At 37.2% G+C, this 23,244-nt stretch overlaps 1 protein-coding gene across 7 annotated transcripts in view; it reads left to right on the forward strand.

Annotated features, from left to right (window-relative positions):
- The window catches only part of RALYL (RALY RNA binding protein like), a 724,524-nt gene that overhangs the window by 502,188 nt on the left and 199,092 nt on the right, over window positions 1-23,244 (forward strand). The window contains exon 1 of one of the 7 annotated variants that reach the window (XM_043601287.1): window positions 7,620-7,767. The exons of the other annotated variants lie outside the window; for them this stretch is intronic. Coding sequence (XP_043457222.1) covers window positions 7,731-7,767 — 37 coding nt within the window. The 5' untranslated portion in view covers window positions 7,620-7,730. Of the gene's footprint in view, window positions 1-7,619; window positions 7,768-23,244 lie in introns of those variants that run through there. 7 annotated transcript variants of the gene reach the window in all.

Here is a 23,244-nt window from a genome sequence, read left to right on the forward strand (position 1 = left end):
TAGCATAATGTTCTTATTCTCTGCCTCATACCAATAAGAATTTGAGGTGACTTACCCCTTGCTTATACTCCACTACCACATATATCCAATAAAGTATAATTTTATATAGATAAAATACAGCAGAAGAAAAAATAGAATAGAAAGATAAGGCCAGATGCTCTCGTTCAAAGGCAAGAAAGAAGAGAGGGCAAGTTTGATGGAAGAAGTTGACTGAGATAAAAATTGACTGGAAAAAGAGAAGGACAATGCTCTGGGGAATCAAGCATTTGTGCAAGAGGGCATTTAGCACTTTATTTCTCCGTGAACATTTGCTACATTTTGCCTTCCTCTGCCTCAGGTGCCACTTGCTGGTCACCACCCTTACCCTTTATCTTCTCTGCTTCTTTTTTTTTATTTTAAATATTTTATTATTTTTTGAGAGACAGAGTATGAACTGGGAGGGGTAGAGAGAGAGGAAGACACAGAATCCGAGGCAGACTCCAGGCTCTGAGCTGTCAGCACAGAGCCCGACACGGGGCTCGAACCTATGAACCATGAGATCATGACCTGAGCCAAAGTCGGAAGCTTAACCAACTGAGCCACCCAGGCTCCCTTCTACTCTGCTTCTTTATAAAGATCTTTCCTAACTAGAGTCTGGCCACTGAAGTATGGTTCATCCTCTAAGCACCCTGGACACTGTTTTGCTAGGTGGCCCTACAACTTACAACTCTATGTTTTTTAAGATAGGAAGATAATGGGTAAATAGGAAATGATAGACAGATAGATGACAGATGATAGATAGATAGATAGATAGATAGATATGATAAAGCATATATAATTCTTATTTTGTAAATTCTGTTACAGTGAAATTCTACACATTATGTTCACAATCATGGGAACCATTATGATTTTAAGGATGTTTCAATGTCTCACCATTATTTCTTATTCTTTATAAACTCATAAGAATCCCTTCATCTCAGAACACAGTGAAGATGCTAGGTCTGAGACAGAGTTTTAAGCTGCTGAGGAAGTGTTTTTCATCAATAAAACACCACCAGGGACCATGGTAGGGCAATTCCTCCACACCATGCCCATGTCCCGTAAACTCTATTATTGTGTTCATAGGTCTGTGAGGTAATTTGTTACAGACATATTACCCTGTATGTGGTTATCGCCCCTCTGAGACTTTGTACATTTTAGATCTAGGATTGCTACGTTTTTAGTGTGTAACAGTCAACATTTGTTAACGTATGTTGAAGTGAGATAAACTATTTACACAGGCATAAATACCTTACTTCATACTTCCAGTTACAATCCGTAGGAAGTTCAAGGTTAATTTTATTGCTTATGTTTTAGTCTTCTTAAAAAAAAATCTTTTAGTGGGGCACCTGGGTGGCTCAGTCAGTTAAGCGTCTGACTTCGGCTCAGGTCATGATCTCATGGTCTGTGAGTTCCAGCCTCGCATTGGGCTCTGCCCTGACAGCTCAGAGCCTGGAGCCTGCTTTGGATTCTGTGTTCTCTCTCTCTCTCTCTCTCTCTCTCTGCCTCTCACCTGCTCATGCTCTGTTTCTGTCTCTCAAAAAAATAATAATAAATAAACATTAAAAAAATTACAAAAAAATCTTTTAGTAACCATTAAATATTTGGGTCCACCCAAAGGATGTGATTAAAAAGATAGTCGGGGCGCCTGGGTGGCGCAGTCGGTTGGGCGTCCGACTTCAGCCAGGTCACGATCTCACGGCCCGTGAGTTCGAGCCCCGCGTCAGGCTCTGGGCTGATGGCTCAGAGGCTGGAGCCTGTTTCCGATTCTGTGTCTCCCTCTCTCTCTGCCCCTCCCCCGTTCATGCTCTGTCTCTCTCTGTCCCAAAAATAAATAAACGTTGAAAAAAAAAATTAAAAAAAAAAAAAGATAGAATACCACTAGCCTGGAGAAAATGCAAATAAATTTATTCAAATATGAATGGGAAAAGAAGACCACTAAGAAGATAAAACTAAGGCTGAATAATCAGATTTAAGCTATAAGGAAAGAATGATGGAACTAAGACAAGATGGAATGGAAACTGTACACAGAAAAGGAAGTAGGCAAAAGCAAGATTCTCAAAAACAATTACCACTAAAGAGAGTCAGTAAAAATAAAATCAATTGTAGGGTGAGTTATAAAAGAGAAACATTTAACTGTGTTGAATACTTTTAAGTATTAAAATACTTTTAAAATTTACTGATTTCAAAGATTTTTTTGATATTAGACCATAAGAAACTGGAGAAGGTCCAAAGAAATGGATAAAACCTTAGTAATACAATCCTATTCTAGTTTACAAAAAAATCTTAGAAAATTCTTCTCCAGATACATAAAAAACATTTAATGAACCAAACTGAGGAATTTACAATTGACTTGTTTGTCAAGTACAAACAGGCAAGTATAAAGAAGCATCATTTTGGAAATGTTCCCATTCATTTGAACCTATATTACAAATGAAAACTTGGATGAAACATTAGGAAGTTTTATGTTTCTCTGATTAAAAAAAAGAACAGTGATAAATCTATTAGTAAAAGGAGGTACTAGGTAAAATGACAAGAAAATTTTTTAACATGATAGCCACTCAATATTTTAATTAATAGCTATTTTTAGATTATCCGCTAACAGAAGAGCACTTGACTCTGGGCAAAGAGATATGGATCCAGTTCCAGAACATTAGGCAAGACAGCAAATCATTTGATATAGACATGTACAGAGAATGCAGATATATTTTCTTAAACTGTTGAAAAGATGGATCAGTGATTGCGCTGTGGTTGAAAATGCTTGGATGTTATCCATGAAAGTACCTGAGCAAAGGACTTTCATCAAGAATTTTTAGAGACCGTAGCAGCAAGGAGATGTCTTAATAAAGAAGGCAGAGCTCATATCTGAGGGGAGAAAAGGCAGAGTTCCCACAGGGACAGCTGATGTGTCTGAGGGACAGGTAGAGAAGATCCTCATCTGTACATTGTGCTGTAGACTGACAAGAATGACAAAAGAGAAGGTGAATTGTGGGTAACTTTCTGTGAAAACCTGAGAAACACTGACCAAAGGAAAGTTGAGGTATCACTCATATCAATTAAGGAAATACTTTCAGAGTAGGGAGTTCAGAGGGAGAAGCTCCAGGCTAACTCCGGGAGTCCTGGATTGAAGCCCCTGCTGCAAGTACAGGGTTCAAGGTGCTTGAGGTCATGCCCCTCAGTTCCCTTCGGTTTCCAGTCCGGCAAATTTGTCAGAGCGCTCTGTTTCAGACCAGACATCTGTAAATGAGGAATTCTGGCAACTTAACTTTTTACACCTCTTTGGTTTTACCATTGTATTGTTCTAGTAATTCTCCGAAATATACATATCATGCAGTTCAAGTTAAATATTTCTGCACAGTTCACATACTAAGTCTGATAAAATTCTTAAAAGTTTTATCAAAATTAACACATATTATCATTGTTACTTATTTTTTCCTTCCAAGTTCTTATTTAAATTCCAGTTTGTTAATGCACCGTGTAATAGTAGTTTCGGGCGTAGGATTTAGTGATTCATTACTTACATACATATTGTAATTTTTAAACCAGATAAGGAAATCAGAACTCTGGAAGGGCTAATAATTTGATACTCTTGGTGTTCTTTAAATCTTCTTTCAGTGTCTTATTTGGAGGAAAGGATGAGGGCTGGGGTAGCAAGAGGAAAGGTGGGTGAGGTGACATTAGAAAGAGAAAGAGAAGAGAAAGAGAAAGTCCCGAGCAGTCCACTGTGCTTCTGAACGTGGATGTCCTTGCCAGCAGCCAAAGCCCTGCAGTTAACTGCATTCACCCCTCTGAGAATTTAAACACCACTGTTTGCTATGGAAATAGGTCTCTGTGGGTCTCCCTCCCTTGTTGCCTAAACAGCTACCAAAGGTATCCCTTCAACCTTACATGCATGGCATGTTATACTGCATTGGCTCCAGAGAAAGATCAACTAGTTCAAAGCAGGGCATTACCTCTTGTTCTCTGTGAGACTTTAGTCAGAACACTTAATCTCTCAGCCTTATCTTGCTAAACATCAAAAAGGGCAAAAACAACAACTATAATAATAATAGTAATAGGAGGAGGAGGAATCCATCCTAGGGTTGTTTTTAGTATTCAGTGAGTAATCCTGTAAAACTCTGAGAAGACAGCCTAACACCAAATGCGCACTCCCTAAATGAATGTTAGCTCTCATTAAACCACAGTGTTCATTCCGTGTGACGAGTTCCAGCAAACATCATTTTCTTGATTTCAATACACTACTAGTGATGTTATAATGACACTTCTACATAAGTCTTTTCCAGCAGCTACCCTGTGCATTGTCCCTTATTCAGTCCTAAAATCATATCTATCTTACAGTAAAATAATCTCAACACAACTACGTAAGCCATGCAGTGTCCCTGAATATTATCTGCACCTGCCCTCATCTGGGGAAGGCTTACTCGTTTCTAAAAGGAAGGGAGGGGTGGCTAAGTAATAGAATTGCAAAGATTATGAGACATGATGTGTACTCAGCACAGTGCTTTATACACAGCACATAGTACTTCTTTTCCTCATTCTAACACACACCCCCCCACACACACACAATACACACATTTTTTCTTTTGTGTTTCCTTCCTCCCTCCCTCTCTTCCTCCCTCCCTCCCTTCCTCCCTCCCTCCCTCCCTTCTCTCCTTCCTTCCTTCTTTCCTTCTGGTTATTCCTTTATGTTAAAATGTGTCTTCCCTTACTTTGCCAGGAACTTTTATTTTTTAGATAGTTCCTTCCCTGAAAAGAAGAAAGACATTGATAGAATCGTTTGATTTTAGATGATAAATCATCCTTCCCAATTTATCAACACATTAAATTTGTATTGTAAATACGGAATATAAAGATTGAGTCCATTATAAGAAATTATGTTGCAGGGAATAGAAAGATGTTCTATAAAGCAAGCACTCCTTCTTTTGACCTCTGACGTTATAGACATAAAGCTGATTTTGAAGATAAAACAACTGCATTTAGTCTGGATTCTTGAAGAGTGTAGGAAAGAAAGAATGAGATGCCTGGACCTGTCTTCTCTCTTTAACCGCTTTTTTTTTTTTGTTCCGTGTGTCCACATTCCTCCTCCCTGTTCTTGTGGCTGCAAGTTTCCCAGCCAATACCTTCTCCTCTCCCTCAGCCACTTCATATTCCTACCTGTACTGCAACATGGTACTCATGAAGTTGGTCTTAATTCATCAGGAATATTTGAGGTCCCCAACTTTGATTGTTTGAAGCATGAAACACAGTGGACGGATGTCTCTGTATTCCCTGTGGTAAGAAAAGTAATGTAGGAAAAGAGTTGACAAGATGAAAATCCCTACATAGAACTAAGAAAGTCAACCCTGTTACAAGGTTGAGAGTGCAAAGGTGTACCAAACATTGATGAGTGTCAGTCAGGATTCTCGTTTTAATGTGTATCTGTGTCTGTGTGATGAGTGAAGCTGGGTCAGGAGTTGTGGTGTGTGTACATGAATTTAATTAAATTGTTACATGGTCTTTACAAAAATTGTTCAGATTGATATTAATTACAGATAACACAGAACAATGTGAAAAGAGAAAAACTACTAATTTGATTGTATAATATAATAATGTTAAAATTAATACCATTCATGTCATGATATCATTAAGCTATTTCTTCTTAATAATTACCAATGACATGTTTATTCATATCATAGATATGTATACATCTATGTCGGACAAACTTTTAATTTTGTTTGGTTATAAGAGATTTTTATGGTTTATTGGCCAGATGGCATGAATAATTTTTATAAAGGAGAACTTGCTTCGTGGTTGTGACTTTGTTTCATAAATTTATAATTTATCTTCACATCTCTAAGTATATACAATTTCATTCAAAACAGTGAACTCAGGACCAAAAGATAGACATGAAATGACTAGTATTTGCATTAAGTAAGAAAGTAACTTTAGTCAATTAGCATGAATTTGACTATTGTTCAAATTTACTGGAAAATAATCTATAGTTGTATTGTATTTATTATGTAAATTAGTTTATACAGAGCCCTTTATTCAGCAAGTATTTACCGAAAGCCTACTTTATATCAGGCACTGATATGCCCTGTGGATATATATCTCTGAAAAAAGAAAGCCCTGTTCTCTGAAAGCTAATGTTCTAATAGGCAGAGACAGAAAAACAAGTAAATACAGACTATATCAGGTGATTATAAAGTGCTATGGAGAGAAGCAGGTAAAGGCTGTGGAATATAAGGTGTATTATATCTCAATAAGAAAAGTCCTATTTATTGAAAATTTTAATATCACTATTAGAGAAAACACAAGGAAAATCCTCCTGGTGTTCCATAACTGACCATTTCTTATATGAAGATACAACCGTAGTGGTCTTTGACAAAGAATCTTACTAAATACTGCAGCTTGTTAGTCAAAAGTCAAGAAACTGGACAGGAATACTATTTTTAAAAAAAAACTGCTTAAATGATATTCTTGATATCTGTGATCATGAAATATAGTAATCACTTAAATATAAAAATATTCTTGACATTGAAACAATCCTTCTACTAAGAATTATGGAGTTGATATCTCCTCCTATCAATAAGTAGACTGAGTTTGTTAACACTGGAAAAGAATTTTGGCAGTTGAAAATGTCTTCTGCTTTTAGCTGGAGGATGAAGCTTAATGTATAATCAGGAAGTCTTATTACATAGAAATTATTCACTGGTGGATAAATCCTCTGTATTCTAAATAAATCTGCTTTTCAAACACCCTAATTAGCACATGGAGGAGATTTGAAATCATACACAATTTTGGAGTGGTTGGGAGAGGTCGCACTCCTGAGTTTCTGCTGGGTGCCAGGCAGTGCTCAGCACAGAGAGTACAAGGTGTATGAAGACAAAGCTTCCATGCTTCCCAGTTGACAGTGTGCAATGTGTTCAGATAAGGATATGCCCACAATACTGTGAAAATAGAGGTCTGAGGACAAAAATGAGGCAGGAAGGATGAAGGCGGGGGAAAGATTCGTCAAAAGCTCCTTTCAGGAGGGGACACATAGCACATAGGGGATACCTAGCACATAGTAGGCACTCACTGAGCCTGAGACCCTATTGAGTGCCCCTTCAATTCTAGGCCTGGGGAAATAATGTAAAAATGTTACAACTCTTGCACTGCCTGAGACGCAGTCTGGAGAAATAGACCAAACTAAAAGTGATAATTGCTTTAATAATTGAACATGCAAAGTGCATTGAGAGCTGAGAGAAAGAATTTAGTAGAGTTTCAAAAATAAAATACACATCTAAGCACTATAGGGTGGCTGAAAGACATATGAACCCAAAGGATAGTTTTTGCTTTCTATAAATATCAAACATGGGTTTTTATATTTCCTATTTATATTTTCAGTTTTACTGTTCTTGCTAAATACACGAATCTGTTCTTAATTCAACATTGCTTCCAGCACAGCACTTTAATAGTGCAGATTTTATTAGAGAACTTAACTGATACCAGTTGGGGGGAGGTGAAGGAAATACAATTTCCTCTAGAAGATTTGCATTAGATAGAGTAGTTACAGGCTGTAGCATCTCCCCTGTAATTTTATGAGAATGGTATTACCCTGGCTTTCACTGTGTGATTGCTGGTTACCTTCTGTCAGTGAGCAACAGTCTTACTGCAAAGCAGGAGCCCAACCGGTCTCTTTGTCTCCGTGGTCAAAGCAATTACTTCTTAGAAAGTCGGATTTTTTCAGAATGACCATGTACAGAAGCAAACGCAGACATCAGAGATGTAAGTAAATTCTGACCCAACTTTTTCATATGACTGTAGTGGGAGAAACATACTTGATTCCTTAAAAGACTAATCATGACTTCTTCAGATCTATCCTGGTAGTAGAAAAAATATTGTAGCTTTTTTCTCTCTAACCTTTATCTATCCCTGTTACATGCTTGGAAAATGTTGGGGGGAGAGGGGATAATTCACTTGTTACTATGGAAACCTTTGGAAAGGTTTACAAAATCAACAGAGAAACAGATCAAATGGAATTTCAGTCTAGCTCAGCAGCCTTCATTCAGGCATGATCACTGGATAGTTCTCTCTCTTTCTTTTTTCTTTTCTTTTCCTTTCCAGAAGTGGTAGATTTCCTTTCCTAGAAGTCTATTGAAAGGTTTGGGAAGCTAGCCTAAAACTTCTATTTATTTATCCAATTTCAATTATAACTCTTGGGAGAAATAGAACAGTTCAGAACAGAGGGAGAGAGTTAATTGTGAATGACAAGCTGAATATGTAACAGGGTATTCATTGCCAAACTTCTTGGTCCGGAGCACATTTGGAACATAATTCGCTACAGGCACCACTTTAAAGGGTTAAAAGGAGTCGTTTGTAATCTACCCCAAAGGAATTGATTCTGACTGAAAAGGAGCAGCACAGTTACCCTGGCCTAAAGTCCAGAACAAAGATGATTATGTTACTGAAAGCCATTAGGTCTAGCTAAAAACCAAAGTCTTATAATAAAACTGTGTTTTATGGTAAAGCAATATGCCTGCCATGAAAAGCTTTCCAATCACCTCTCTTTCTAGTAAGCTCAGTTCATTACCACTTCATCTTCCCTATTGTCTAAAGTAAATTTTCCCGTATTCAGCCCAGTGTTTCTGATCACTGACTCTGTTTACCACCTTAGGTAACTACAACTTGTTCTTTAGTCGAAGTCTGTACTTTTTCATTATTCCTTATGATGTCTTTAGACGTTATGAAATATTATAAAATACAGAAAGACTATCGACAACACTTACTCTATCAAAAGGTCAAAATGTGATAGAAATGTAATATTTTTTTAGTGTGATAATGTTTTGGGTCTATTTCCACCTGAGCCCGGAACACTAACATTTCTCTTGTTCAAAGAAGTTTTATGCACCACAGAAAGCTCGGAGGGCCGGGACTGCCAGTTTGATTTTCTGTGCCTGATTGCCTTTTGATGCCTCTCTTCCTTGTGACTGAGAAATAACATAGGATAACTGTTACTTGTTTCTTACAAAAATGATTGGTGCAAAGTCTACAAATACATTGCTGATTAATTTCCTTGTGATTTCCTCCCACAAGAATGAATCTAAATTATGCATGTACTTTAAAACCGTCCTGTGCCTTTACTCCTGTATCTTTTATACACCCCCTCATTTTTTTCCATGTAGGCAATCATCACCTTAATGCACATGGCAAATAAAAGATTATAGACAAATTGTACTGAGTCTCTCCTTTAAGATGTGCTTGCTGAAGTCTGCGATTAAGCAGCAGGAAGAAATTGTGAATTACATGAGACAAGTCAGAAGATGTATAATTATACAGGGATGAACACAGTAGGGTGTACTAAATGGTTTACTTAAAAAAACATCGAATGTATTACTTATGTTTAATTGTATCTGTTAGCTATATTATACTGCATTAACTGTTTCTATATTCTAATCATATAAAATATTGGAGAGCAGGAATATAATAAAATTAAAGTATATAGAAAGGTTAGCAATAAAAGCAAATAGAATCCTTAAATGAATTTCTATCTTACACTAATAATATTTGCAAAAATGGAAAGTAATGCAATTGTTTGCTATCCAATGGGTATATAAAAATATTGAATTATCCCTTCATCAAAATCCTGTGCATTTCCATTTTCAATCATATCTTTTATGTGTGTGTGTTTGATGATGTAAAAGGCATAAACTAGCCTCAAGGCAATTGTAATCCAATTAAGGCAATAATTGCACACTTAACAAAATCTCAATGTGTGCCAAAGAAGGCAAGTGTCCTTATGATTTTCTTTAAAATTGAAAAAGTACATAAATAAACTTTCTAATTTCCTTGTTCCCTAAAGACCTACTGTACTATCCTTTAGTGGAAATAATACAACTTTCTTTTAGAGGACCTGGTGAGAGGAATAGGCGAGGTGCATGTGGCTGTGCTAGGGGTTTGAAGAGAGGGAGTGAGCGAGCCAGAATATTGGTAAAAGATATTTTAAAGTGTAAATGACACTAAGCCTTTGAAAATTCATGTGGGACTTTGCAATCCATTCCTCACTCATGTCTAAATTGGTTATTTATAATTCCCTACAGAGGTGAAGGAAAGGGAGGGAAGGGTACTCTTTTCCTTGCTTCTGGTGAAGCAGTAACTGTGGAAAATGGAACAGCTTCAGTGTTCATTCAGGTAGCAGGTCTTACCTGTGCACAACTGCATAATGACTTTCAATTAGATACAGAATTTGTTGCGTGGTAATAAAAAAATGTTCGCATATCTCGAACGTTGATTTTGCCAGAGCCAGACAGGTAGAAACCACTTTAAGGGACTCTAATATATGTAAACCTGTTTTTACACATTAGGTGGAGGAAAGAATCATTATTAGTGTAAATAACTTTGTTCTTTAGTGTTTAGACATAGAATTTTTTTCATGCATACTATATCAATCTTGAGGTGTGCAGTTTATGTTTAAATTTTCAAAATGTTATAGTATGTATAAAATAATGTATACTTACGACCTCCCTTGTCAAAGTTCCAAATGACCTTGAGCAAACATATTGTTTTAGTTTTTGAAAGAGACGTAGAGATAAATTCTTGAAGATGAATATGTTTTTTAAATACAGACTCAGAGAAAAACTAGAGTAGGATCCATATGCTATTAGATACTGAATTTTGAAAATACCACAACCCCCATACCACAGCAAAGAGAACAGTGTACATCTGATTTTAAGTGTGTAACATTTCATCTTATTTTACCAAATAGGAACAGATGTTCATTTTTGATTACTAGTGATATTTTTGGGTGCTTATCCATCTTATCCATCCCATTATGGAAATGCTTAATGAGATCACTTCAGGAACCTGAATACTAGCCATAGTCCTCTACCTGTAATCTTGGCCAATATCTATTATCTCTATGGGTTGCAATTTCTTTTTCTATAACGTTAGCAGACTGTGCACAGAAGATGTTTTCTGAGGTATCTTCAATCTCTAACCCTCAGAGTTTCCACAACATAGACCTCATCATGTAATTCTCCTACTCATTTTATGGGTTCTTGTTGCCTAGACTGTGGCTCTGGGCTCATGTGCTCCAAATCCATGTGGCCATGGATTTACTACAAGAGGCCCTAAAATCCATATAAATATTAACCATTGCCTGTATAATGGTGATAAAAAGTGTATATATATATATATATATATATATATATATATATACATCTATGTGTATATCTCCCATGTATGTTTTTACAACATATATACACACATACAATTTTTTTTGCTTTTAAAGTGACATGTTTAATTAAATAAAATGCATTGAAAAGATGGTACTAAATTTGTAATGGCTTTTAATGCCATATATTTTATATGATTTTTCAACCAATTATATCACATAGGGATTTTGTTATGTTTCAATGTTTTGAAGAAGTGTTTTCATATTCCCAAATGTTAGGAATCACCGAACCGGTAAATGAAATACAAACATGACCTTATAAACACATATTTACATCACTGTCACTCACTGCCTACTTTTCCTTGATAGCATTTTGTTCTAGCCTTTATCAGGCTACTGAATCATCCACAAAATTCACTATAGATTCTCTTATCTGTGTGTTTTTGCCCATACATCTTCCTGTTGATGGATAGTCCTCACCAGCATCTTCATGTGTAGAAATCATCTCTAGTCAAGGGTTCACTCAAATGTCAAATCCTTCATGAAGGTCTCTTCAGTTTCCACATCAAATTTATCCTTTTCTTCTCTCTTTTCAGATGCTATTTTATAATTTTATTTGTACTTCCTATGTTCTATCTGAGGTTTTTTCTTGTAAGGTACCTTTAGTTCTTGTTGAAGTATTCTCAGAGCATGATGCAATGCTTTGTCCATAACAATGCATATCCATCGTGTGAAACTCATTCATTTAAAGAAATATTTATTGATCACCCATTATATTACTTTCTAGACACTGCTCTAGTACTATGGCTGTAGTAATGTCAAAACAAAGTTCAAGACAAAGGTGACAAACAAAAAAATACATAATATGCTGTGTGATGCTAAGCACTATAGTGAAAAATAATGCAAGCAAAAGGGAAGGGGAGTTTTTGAAGGTAGGTTGGAGAACTGCTATTTTCTATAGGGTAGTCAGGAAAAGCCACTGTGATTAAGATGACATTTACTCAGACACCTGAAGGAAAAGAGGGAACAAACTCTGCTTCTTCCTGGAGAGTTCCAGAAAGAAATAACATGTGCAAATTCTCTGGGGTAGCTGGGATATTAGAGGACCACAAAGGAGGCAATAGAGAGTTCATGAAAAGATAGGAGATCCAAAAAGCATTGAGGCATTGGATGGATGGAGTAAGACACAGAATTAAACAATATTTTTTTATTTGTAACTGAATTTGTATATAATGCATGTTAACTTTTAGAAACACTATCCATACTTCTAAGTGACTCTTGCATTGCTTTTATTAAAATGAAAATGATAAAAAAAGTTATTTTAAAAAGCATTACATTTCATACTAGGCAAGACATCCAGTTGTTAATTGAAGGAGAATCAAATTGTGGTCATATAGACATCAGAAAAATTATTTGAACAAGAATATCTGATTTATCTTCCTGTAAATATCCTTCGATTATTAATTCTCTATATCTTTAAAATCATGCTATGAGAAAAAATAAATTCATAGTTTCATAGAATTGTAAGGCTTTTTAAAGTAGTTGCAGGAAAAAATAAGACTGCTGGCAGGTTTTTTTTTTTAAGTTTATTTATTTATTTTGAGAGAGGGCCAGAGAGCGAGCAGGGAAGGGGCAGAGAGAGGGAGAGACAGAATCCAAGCAGGCTCTGTCCACTGTCAGCACAGATCCTGATGCGGGGCTCGAGCTCAAACCGTGAGATCATGGCCTGAGCCAAGATCAAGAGTCAGATGCTTAACTGACTGAACCACCCAGGCGCCCCTGCCAGTCTTAACTGATGTAGAATTGGCATCTCAGTGGTCAAGATGGATAATAGGTTTGATGTTCGATTATTGGAACATGAGTTGTCTTAGCTGTTGAATACATCTTTATTACTACATTTTATCTCATACAAATCTTTAAGTATTTTTTGAAATTCTTTATTACCAACTGGATATCAAAGATAAAAATGGAGTCTTATTTAAAACAAATATTATATTGATACCTTATATAACTGTGAAGATAAAATTAATCATGACTCTTAATTCACAAATGATGACATTATTTATTACAGAATCATTTGAAGATTCATGTGATCTACGTTTCAAAAAATTCTTTCGGTTTACACTAAGAGTAAATAAATAAATAAATTGTGCTTGATAAGTAAAGCTCTCTGGAGGACACTATTAAGTTCAATCCTTTTTTCTCTATTGTTGATGCTTTTTGGAATTCTTGTCCGACATCTGAAATTTCTCCAGTCTTTTTTCTCTCAAGTTTCTAATATGAATTCTGTAACTGATATGGATTGAGAACTTGTAACTTTATACATTCCTCGTGGAATCATGTCTGCATGGATAGATTCAGGATTCTCTGATTCTGCATGCCGAATGGGACCATAGTTACCAGTTTAAGATCAGAGATGTACAAAAGCTGACTAATAACACCCCTGATACTGATTGACCTTATATACAAATACATATTGGTCTGTCTCACATCCTTAATAATTTGCTTTGCTTTTACAGGCTCCAGCCTGTGACTGGTTCCACCTGGAGGAATACTTACTCTCTCCCTCTCCCTCCCTCTCTTCCTTTCTCTCTCTGTCTCTGTCTCTGTCTCTCTCTCTCTCTCTGGTCCATGTGTTTTGTGTTTTGCAATGTTCCACAAAGTCAGAGGTCACTTTTGTAGAGGGTGATCATTTGTACATTTTCTTTAACTTCTCTACTTTCAGAAAACAACTTGGCTATCCTACCTCCCCTACTCTTTTAGCTTCTCTCTTCTGAGAAGCTGTGCTGCATTTATATCTAGACCTACAAAAGAGCCATGACATTGACTCTGTCCCCAGTTGTTCACGTAAATGTTCTCTACTGAATGGCTTTGAAGATCATCAGAATTTTAGAAATTGCCTACCTCCTACCAAACATAAAATGTTTATTAAAAAAATTTGAGTTCTAACTTCATATGATTTTATGATTAGAATTTTGCTTATATCCAAGTAGAAAATGGGACAGCAGAAATGAATTAATAATACTACCAAAAACAATAAAAATAACATTTGACATCTATTTTATTTTTACTATATAGCCAGGTACTGTTTTAAACATTTTGTTACACATGACTAATATAATTTATGTAGTAGAGCTATAACTGAACATGTAAAAGCAATAATCTAGTAATCTATGGCACTTTTAATTTCCATTCCAATTTCAAATATTATTTATAATTTTGATACTAATCTCTAGGAAATTGAACACAAGAAGTTAAATTGAAATATGTGTGTTGACCAGGGTGAAAGAATAAACTTATATGTCCCTTGAGGAAACAAAGAAATTAACTTCATAAAGCAAAATATATTGTTTGACCAATATTCCTGTTTTTTGAGTCCTATAAAAACAGAAAAAAAATATCCTGAGGAAAAGTTTTACATATATATGCAAATGAAATATTCACATATGAATGAATTTGCCGTCTTTTCCGCGAAAGAAAAAAAGGTTTCCAGAACTTAGAAAATCGAAGTGCTCTGCAGTGATTTAGTAATTCACTGTGAGTAGTTACACACTTTTTGGTCTAGAACAGCTAAATTGTTTGGCATAACCTTTTGATTCATTTTCCTTTTTGTAGTTATTGATCTTCTTGGCATTATTTACTGAATTGCACTCCCATTCTGATTATGGACTTTCTGACACCTTTACTTATATAAGGCTACATTATATATGTGTTAATATTGACTCAAGGTCTTAATAGTCTTTTATCATTGACTTTATATTATCTTGAGAATTTCATTTATATTTAAAATAAAGATAAAATCCACATCTATTTTGTGAAACTCCTTATAGAGAGTGTGGCATATATATTTGTAATGTTTCATGCCCTCGGCTGCTTATCATTGGGAAGTGTTATATTTTATATTATATGATTCTTTTGACCCCTAGTGAACTTGAAACTGCCTTAGAGGAACAGTTGGATGTATTTCCTTAAATAAACACACATTGTTCTTCAAATTGCTAGTATCTGTCTTCTTAATAGGCTCCACAGGCAATGGGAATCTTGACTTTGAAGTCACCTCTACTGGGTTCATGTAGGTATCTGACTATTTCATACCTTTTTTCCCTCTCATACTTGAATAGTGTCCTTCAACTCAAGTTTGTCTTGAAATGTGCAGCATATAGCCATAACTTATCATTTACCTATACTCTGCGATTATAATATTTTTGATATTTTACTTTATATAATAACAATGCAATATAAAATAAAATATCAAAAATATACAGCACCTGTAAACGCATTACAGACTACCTGGAACATTTAATTCTATCTAATTTATAGTGTCAGTAATTAATGAGAGGTTGGCTCACAAATAAAAATTCACTCACACAAAATCAGAAACAATTTACTTTTAATTAGAATGCAAGGAAAAATTCATTTGCTTTTTCACTTCTGGTTTTGCTAAGGTAGCAAGGGGAAAATGGCCACTCAAATTTTAAGTGGTCAAAAAATTTTTCTTAGCACTGAATTTGTCCTCCCAGAACTATTTTTACAAATCTAGCCTTTTTCAAATGATCATTTCTAGCAAAGATAATACCCCCAAATTTGACTAATGGGTACAGAATCTCCCAAAGAAGCTTTAGCAATGATACTACATGAAGTTTTCTAGAATTTGTTTGTTGATTCACTATTTAGAGAGAAATACTTTTCAGATTAACAGACCAGTTTTCCAAACCAAGCTAGATTTTGAGAGAAGATTTGACTTGAATGAATGGAACAATTTATTTGAAATTGAAAGAAAAACAAATCATTTAAAATTATACTTTAAAAATATTCTTTGTTACTTGGATATTTAAGAAAGGAGTAAGCAAGCACAGGAACAAGATATTAAGACGTTGTGTCATGAAGTTCATAAATATGTTTGTTGCTGAGATTTTCTTTTACATTTGTGGAAATGGGTCTCTGGAAATTGGAATCATGCTAAGTTAACGAGTTCATTTATACTGAAAACAGTTGTCCATCAGGTTAAAATCAGTTGGAGTTGCTTTTGTCCTATGGAAACAGCCATCTAACATATTTAGTTGTTTGGGGAAGCTACAAATCGTTAGTAATACCATTTCTCCTAGATTACTACTGACAGTAATTAAATCAACAGTTGTACGAATTTACCATATACTTCAAGCCCAATTAAGTAAGACTTGCCTTGCTTATCTGGCTGTTAAAAGATGAAGGGGCTTGGGATCCAGAATTCTCAGTAAGTTGCCTGCATTATTCATTTTTGCCAATGTTGACTTAGGTTGCAGAGTATAATCAATATCTGTTGTAGGGTCCTCCAAGATGGTGGCATAAGAAATATCCTGAATTTCCCTCCTCTCACAGACATACCCACACCTACAGCTACATATGGATCATTTCCTTCTGGAAAAGATTGGAAAACTAGATCAATGCCCTCCACAACAAAGAATAAAAGGACAGCATCGAGACTGGTAGTGAGGCAGAGACATGGCCTTACAAAACCCCGCCTCCAGCACAGCAATACACAATAGGGAGAGATCTCACCAGACAGGCACTTCTCCCAGAGAAGCAATGTTTTGGTGCCCAATGTGTGACTTATATCAGAAAGATCTATACCGTCCCATGGGATCTATACCAGAAAGATGAGCTCCTGACCATCTGCCTTGGATAAGCAGTGGAACCAATGTCTGAGCATCCCCAAATGCTATAGGAAACTGAGATTTCTTGTGGAGAGCTTACATGTTGTCCTGTTTTACCTGAGACCCAAGGGGGGAAAAACCCAGCAGTTTGAAAAACACCTAAATTATATGTGAGGGAGATTCATTTGCTGGATCTGATATAGAGGCATCAGCTGGGCATGGGGCGGGGGGAGGGTGGACAATTGAGGTGCTCTCCAGAGATGGAGGTGTTAGTGGATGCCATTGTTGCACTCCCCACATAGCTTAGCATAAGTAGGTGAGAATGGCCATATCACCCTCCCACCACCTTGCTAGAACAGGTGAGGTGAGTGGTCATGGCACTTGCTGAGGCTGGAGAGCATGGAGACAGGTGCTTGGGACACTTCCCCACCACCTTGCTAAGACACGTGGTGCAAGGAGTCAGATCATCCTTCCATTCATAACCTAAAACCAGCATATACACAGACAGGGCTGTTCCTTGCCGCATTGCTGTAGCCTGTGAGCACATGAAGACAAGACATTTTCCCACTGGCTTTAGGAAGGCTTCAGGAATGTGCCTGGCCCGCTACACTTTCCAGCTGCCTCACTAAAGCCAGCAGGTATGTGTGGTCTACACAGAGAATACCCCTGGATCACCTGGCCCTGGTGGTGAAGAGGGCTGGTGTCCCAGAGCCCTACAGGACTATAACAATCTGAAGGATAGCTCTTGGCAGGCCACCAATTCCATGGCACTGCACAGACAGCAGACTGAAACAAGCTGTCTTCCTCTGAAAATGGCCTGTTTATTTAGTCTGGAGCTTCAGCCTGAGGGACAGGCTTAAAGTTTCCCACACATCTAGAGGCTAAGAAGGCAACCACAGGGAACATAAGCAGGAAGACACCATCCTTGCACATACCCTTGGCCTGCTACAACCCAATGAGACTTCTCAGAAAGGAGCTTACATACTCACCTGGAGCCCTGATTTTGACAACTGTCACCCTGGAAACATCCAGATCTCCTGGTGTGGAGGCCTACAGGTATTACAATTGCAGATCCACAGGACTATAAATATTTTCATATCTTAAAAGCTGCTGCCTGAGGGCTTGGCTTCCAGTCAGCCTGAAATTAGGTACATAATGAAATTCCTCCCCTTGACTTAGTAACAAGTCTTGGCACACCATCAATAATGAGGGTATATCAAGAATGAATCAGGCAGTTTAGACAATCACAAAGGTTCCCATGAGCTAGGGCAGGGTTGCGTGAGAACGGTCATCATCTATACAAGGTCATGCCTTCAAGACTAAGAGAGATAACTGTTTCATTTAATACATGGAAACAAACAGTCAAGCAAAATGAGGAAACAGAAAAATATGTTCCAAACAAAAGAAGAAATCTTCAGAAAAAGATCCAAATGATATGGAGATAAGTAATCTACCTAGTAAAGAATTCAAAGTCATGTTCATAAAGAAGCTCACCAAACTCAGCAGAAGAATAGAGGAACACAGTGATGACATCAACAAAGAGATGGAAAACATAACAAAGTCACAGAGTTGAAGAATACAATAACTGAACTGAAAAATGCACTGGAGGGGTTCAGCAGCAGACTAGATGAAACAGAAGTAGGGATTTGTGAGCTGGAAGATAAAGCAACGGCACTCATCCAGACCCAGCAGCATGAAGAAGAAATCATTTTTTTAAGTTTATTTATTTTGAGAGAAAGAGAAAGAGAGAGCACGAGTGGGGATGGGCAGAGAGAGAGGGAGGGAAAGAATCCCAAGAAGGCTCTGCACTGTCAGTGCAGAACCCAGTGCAGGGCTTGAAATCAAACCACAAGATCATGACTTGAGCTGAAATCAAGTGTCAGCACTTAACCAACTCAGCCACCAGACACCCCCAAAAAAGAACTTTAAAAAATTGAAGATAACTAAAACAACATCAAGTGAAATAACATTCTCATTACAAGGATCCCAGAAGTAAAAGAAAGGGAAGAGGGGGCAGAAAAAATATTTGAAGACATAATGTCTGAAAACTCTTAGAACCTAAGGAAGGAAACAGACATCCAGGGCCAGGAGCACATAAATTTGGGTCCAGGAACCCAAAGAGAGCCACACCAAGACACATTACAATTAAGACATCCAAAGTTAGGGTCACTTGGGTGGCTCCATTGGTTAAGCATCTGACTTCAGCTCAGGTCATGATCTCACGGTTTGTGAGTTTGAGCCCCATGTCAGGCTCTGTACTGACAGATAAGAGCCTGGAGTCTGCTTCAGATTCTGTGCCTCCCTCTCTTTCAGCCCATCCCCGACTCACAGTATGTCTCTCTCTCAAGAATGAGTAAGCTAAATGGGGTGCTCTCCATTGTCGTTGTGATTTCTGGAGTGACAGGGGAAAAAGGGAAGGGAAGCATTCTCACCAGTCAGACCCAGAATTGTACTTCTTTGTCTGTCTTAGTCAAGGCATGCAACCTCATAACTCCAGTTGCCAACATTTTGCCAATATTATAAAAATAATAATAAAATAACACCACAAAAGTTAAAGATAGAATCTTAAAAGCAGCAAGAGAAAAACAGTGTTAAGTGCAAAGGAAGTCCCATGAGGCTAACAGCAGATTTCTCAGCAGAAATGTTGCCATCCAGAAGGGAGTAGTAGCATGACATATTGAAAGTGCTGAAAAAAAAAATCTTCTAATCAAGAATATGCTACCCAGCAAGGTGATCATTCAGAATTGAAGGAGTGTTAAGAGTTTTTCAGACAAGTAAGAGCTAAAAGAGTTTATCACTCTTAAACCAGCCTTATAAAAAACACTAGGAGACTTCTTTAAGCTGAAAACAAATGGCAGTAAATAATTACAAGAAAGCATATGAAAGTAAAAGCCTCACTAAAAAAAAGGTAAATATATAGTAAAAGTGGTGGACTAATCACTTATAAAGCTACTAAGAAGATTAAAAGATGAAAGTAGGAAAAATAACTATAACTACAATAGTTAGTTAAGGGAAACCTAAAACAAAAAGAGGCAAAAATGTGACGTCAAAAACTTAAGGTGTGGGAGGAGGGGAGAATACAGAGTTTGGAATGTGTTCAAATTTAAGTTGCTATCAACTTAAAATAGACCATTGTGTGCAGAGGATGATATATGTGAACCTCACGGTAACCACAAAGCAAAAAGTTACAGTAAATTCACACAAGAAAATGAGAAAGGAATCTAAGCATAGCACCAAAGAAGGTCATGAAGCCACTAGGGAAGAAATAAAAGAGAGGAGCTACAAAATCGGCCAGAAAACAACTAACAAAATGGCAAATAAGTACATACCTATTCCCTAACCTAGAAAAAAAAATCAATAGAGTAGAAAGTTTAATGAAGGGGCGCCTGGGTGGCTCAGGTCATGATCTCGCGGTCCGTGAGTTCGAGCCCCGGGTCGGGCTCTGTGCTGACAGCTCGGAGCCTGGAGCCTGTTTCAGATTCTGTGTCTCCCCATCTCTGACCCTCCCCTGCTCATGCTCTGTCTCTTCCTGTCTCAAAAATAAATAAAACGTTAAAAAAAATTAAAAAAAGAAAGTTTAATGAAAAAAAATGTGGCAGTGACTAAATAATCATTCACTCCTTCTTGCACAATAGAATCATCAATAATTACCTGGGTTGGTAGCCACATTTCTCTGCCTTCTGGTGGCCAGGTAACTGCTGAGCTGTGAAGTGTGAAAAAGGATGTGTGCAACATCTTGGGCAATATCTCTAAAAGGAAGCAGTTGTATCTATAGAACCTTACCATGTCCTCAGTCTTGCTCTGGGAGCAATAATGATAGTCATAGCTCACCTTGGACCCTGAGGTTCAAAACCAAGCCCTCAGAATGGCTGAGCAGGTGACCTGGAGAGCCTGGTTTGGGAAGGAGCAAAGAGCCATTACACTGCCCTAAAGTGCCTTCATCCAGACTTTTACATCAGAGGGAAAGAAACTTTGATCCCCCTTAAGCCCTTTATTTGGGGTCTCCTTTACACAAACAGCCAAATAATTCCTCCCTAATATAAGAAATTCTGCAATGTTATACAGGTCCAGATGGGAACACATCCAAAACCTTGACATATCAGTGAGGAGTAGGACATATTCCACAGGTGAGAGAAAATCTGAAGCCTGGAGCTGCTCAGAGATCCACTGAGAGTCACACAGGTAGTGGCAGGGCACTCCAGACCCAGGGTCCAGGATTCTCACTTCTGGACTAGTGCCTGGCCCTGAGCTGTTCTGCCTTGAGTTCCAGCTGTAGGACCTCCCTGGAATTGAGGGCTCATGACCTCAGGAATGCCTGGGGGCCAAGGAAAGGCTCTGCGAGAGAAACAGTTCTGGGTATAAATGACTGCTCTGTCTTGCCAATTTGAGTCCAGATTGTACTACAACTATTTTGTGCTTCAGTTCCCTTGCTTCTTTGGACAGAGCTAAGCATTTTACCAGCAGTTCAATGCTTTGACCTCTGATAAGACTTTCTGGAAGGAAAGGCAGTCCTTTTGGCTGTAATTCACCGCTGCCATGGTTAAGACATGGATCCTCTTCCAGGAAAAAGTACTGACTGGGGTGCTGGAGGGAGAATTGTTGCTCTCTGCTCAAAAGCGACAGCTTGGGGTGCTCTCCACTGTCTTTGTGGTTTCTGGAGTGACAGGGGAATAAGAGAAGGGAAGCATTCTCCTCATCAGTCAGACCCAGAATTGTGCTTCTTTGCCTGTCTCAGTCAAGGCATGCTACCTCATAACTTCAGTTGCCAACATTTTCTGACTGATTTGGGTTTCGTGGGTAACTCCCGAGTGCTCTGGAAAGAATCTGATTAGCCCAATGCCATTTGGTGCCCTCGGGATCCTATATCCACCTGATGTGGACAGTGGGGATGTTCTTTGAGGGCTTTCCAAGGATAGAAAGACAGAACGTTAAATTCTACTAAGGTAGGCAGCCCAAAACCGGAACACTGTTTCCCTATGGCTCCACATGAAAACAACAAACTTGCCTTTCCCTCTTCTGTTACCACCGGCAGCTTCACAGAGGGTACCTGGATGGCAACATGGGGTTTAAGTCTGCCTTCCCGGCATAGAATAAAAGTTTGATAATTTGTATCTAAAAACAAATTAGACTGTAATACTCTTTTTTCCAAAAACATGTTCTAAATATTGTTATTCAGTGTAACCACATCAGTTACGATAATAGAACTTCAATTTGGGACCAGATCATTAAATCTGGAAATATGTAACGTATGTTACAATGATGAATATATCCCATTAATCTTTGGAGCTAGCATTCCAATCATTGGTATAGAACAATGCTTAAAATATGACCGAAAAACAATTCTTTGTCCTTGAAGATTTTCTAGTGGACATTTTATACCTTGCTATATAGCTTTTCATGTACTTATTAACAGTATAGCTTCATAACAAATACTTACCATCGCCATACTTATGTGGCAATAAAGTTAGTTTAAGTTACTTTTTATGAAGTCATTTATAGCTTTCAGTCATTATTGAGTTTTTTATGACTATTATAAAATGATATGACTTAAGAGAAATTATGAACTTCTCCCTATGGTTATTTGTCATGACTAGCATTTATAGAATTCTATTGGTTGTAATGTCTGGGATATTTTATTGTCTTCCTTCTAGACAAGTAAAATAATAGAGATATCCAGGAAAGTAGTTATGAAGTTAAGATTTTGTTGTATGTATTGTATATATCCCCATGACCTGTTCTCCTTTTAATAAACTTTGCCAAATTTCCTGAAAAACCAAGTAAGTCTAGAGGTAACTTCAGTTGGCAAGTAAGCATCATCACTTTGTGTTATAAACTAAAATTTTTACTGGTTTTCCTTTCAGTTATTCTGGGTCAGTTTTTACATGAGTATTAAGTGAAAGTCTTAATATTATTTTCCCATATAAACTTTATTATAGGAAAGATATGTTTCTATCATTGCATAAAAACATATGTTTAAAAAGCATTATTTAATTTTTTATTTAAAAAAAACTTACAAGGCATTTCTTGCAGGTACCATCTTTGTAGATTCATTTCTTGCCATCCCACTTTGCAGGTGATACTGAATTTTCTTTCTGATGTCTGAGGAATTCTTTTCATCAGTAGCTCCTTATGTTGCTTCTTCTGTTTAGAGCACTCTCCCCTCCTTTCTTAGTTAACTACTTCTCCTTCAGGTTCCAGCTTAGATAGTCACCTGCTACTGATTCATTTTTCTAACTCCTTGTGTAGGAGTAGAGGCCAGTAGAGGCTACTAGAATTGATCTTTTTATGTTTTCCTTTATACCCTACATGTGCCCTGTGTATAAATTGTAATGTACCCAGTCATTTGGCCTTAGCTCTTGAAGACAGAAACCAGACCTCTTTGTTCACTGCTGTATCCCCAGCATGGTCTGGCACTAGAAAGCCTTCAGTCAATAGTTGTTGAAAGATGAAAGGAATAGA

Source organism: Prionailurus bengalensis, chromosome F2 (assembly GCF_016509475.1).
Source record: "Prionailurus bengalensis isolate Pbe53 chromosome F2, Fcat_Pben_1.1_paternal_pri, whole genome shotgun sequence".
NCBI classification, from domain to species: Eukaryota; Metazoa; Chordata; class Mammalia; order Carnivora; family Felidae; genus Prionailurus; species Prionailurus bengalensis.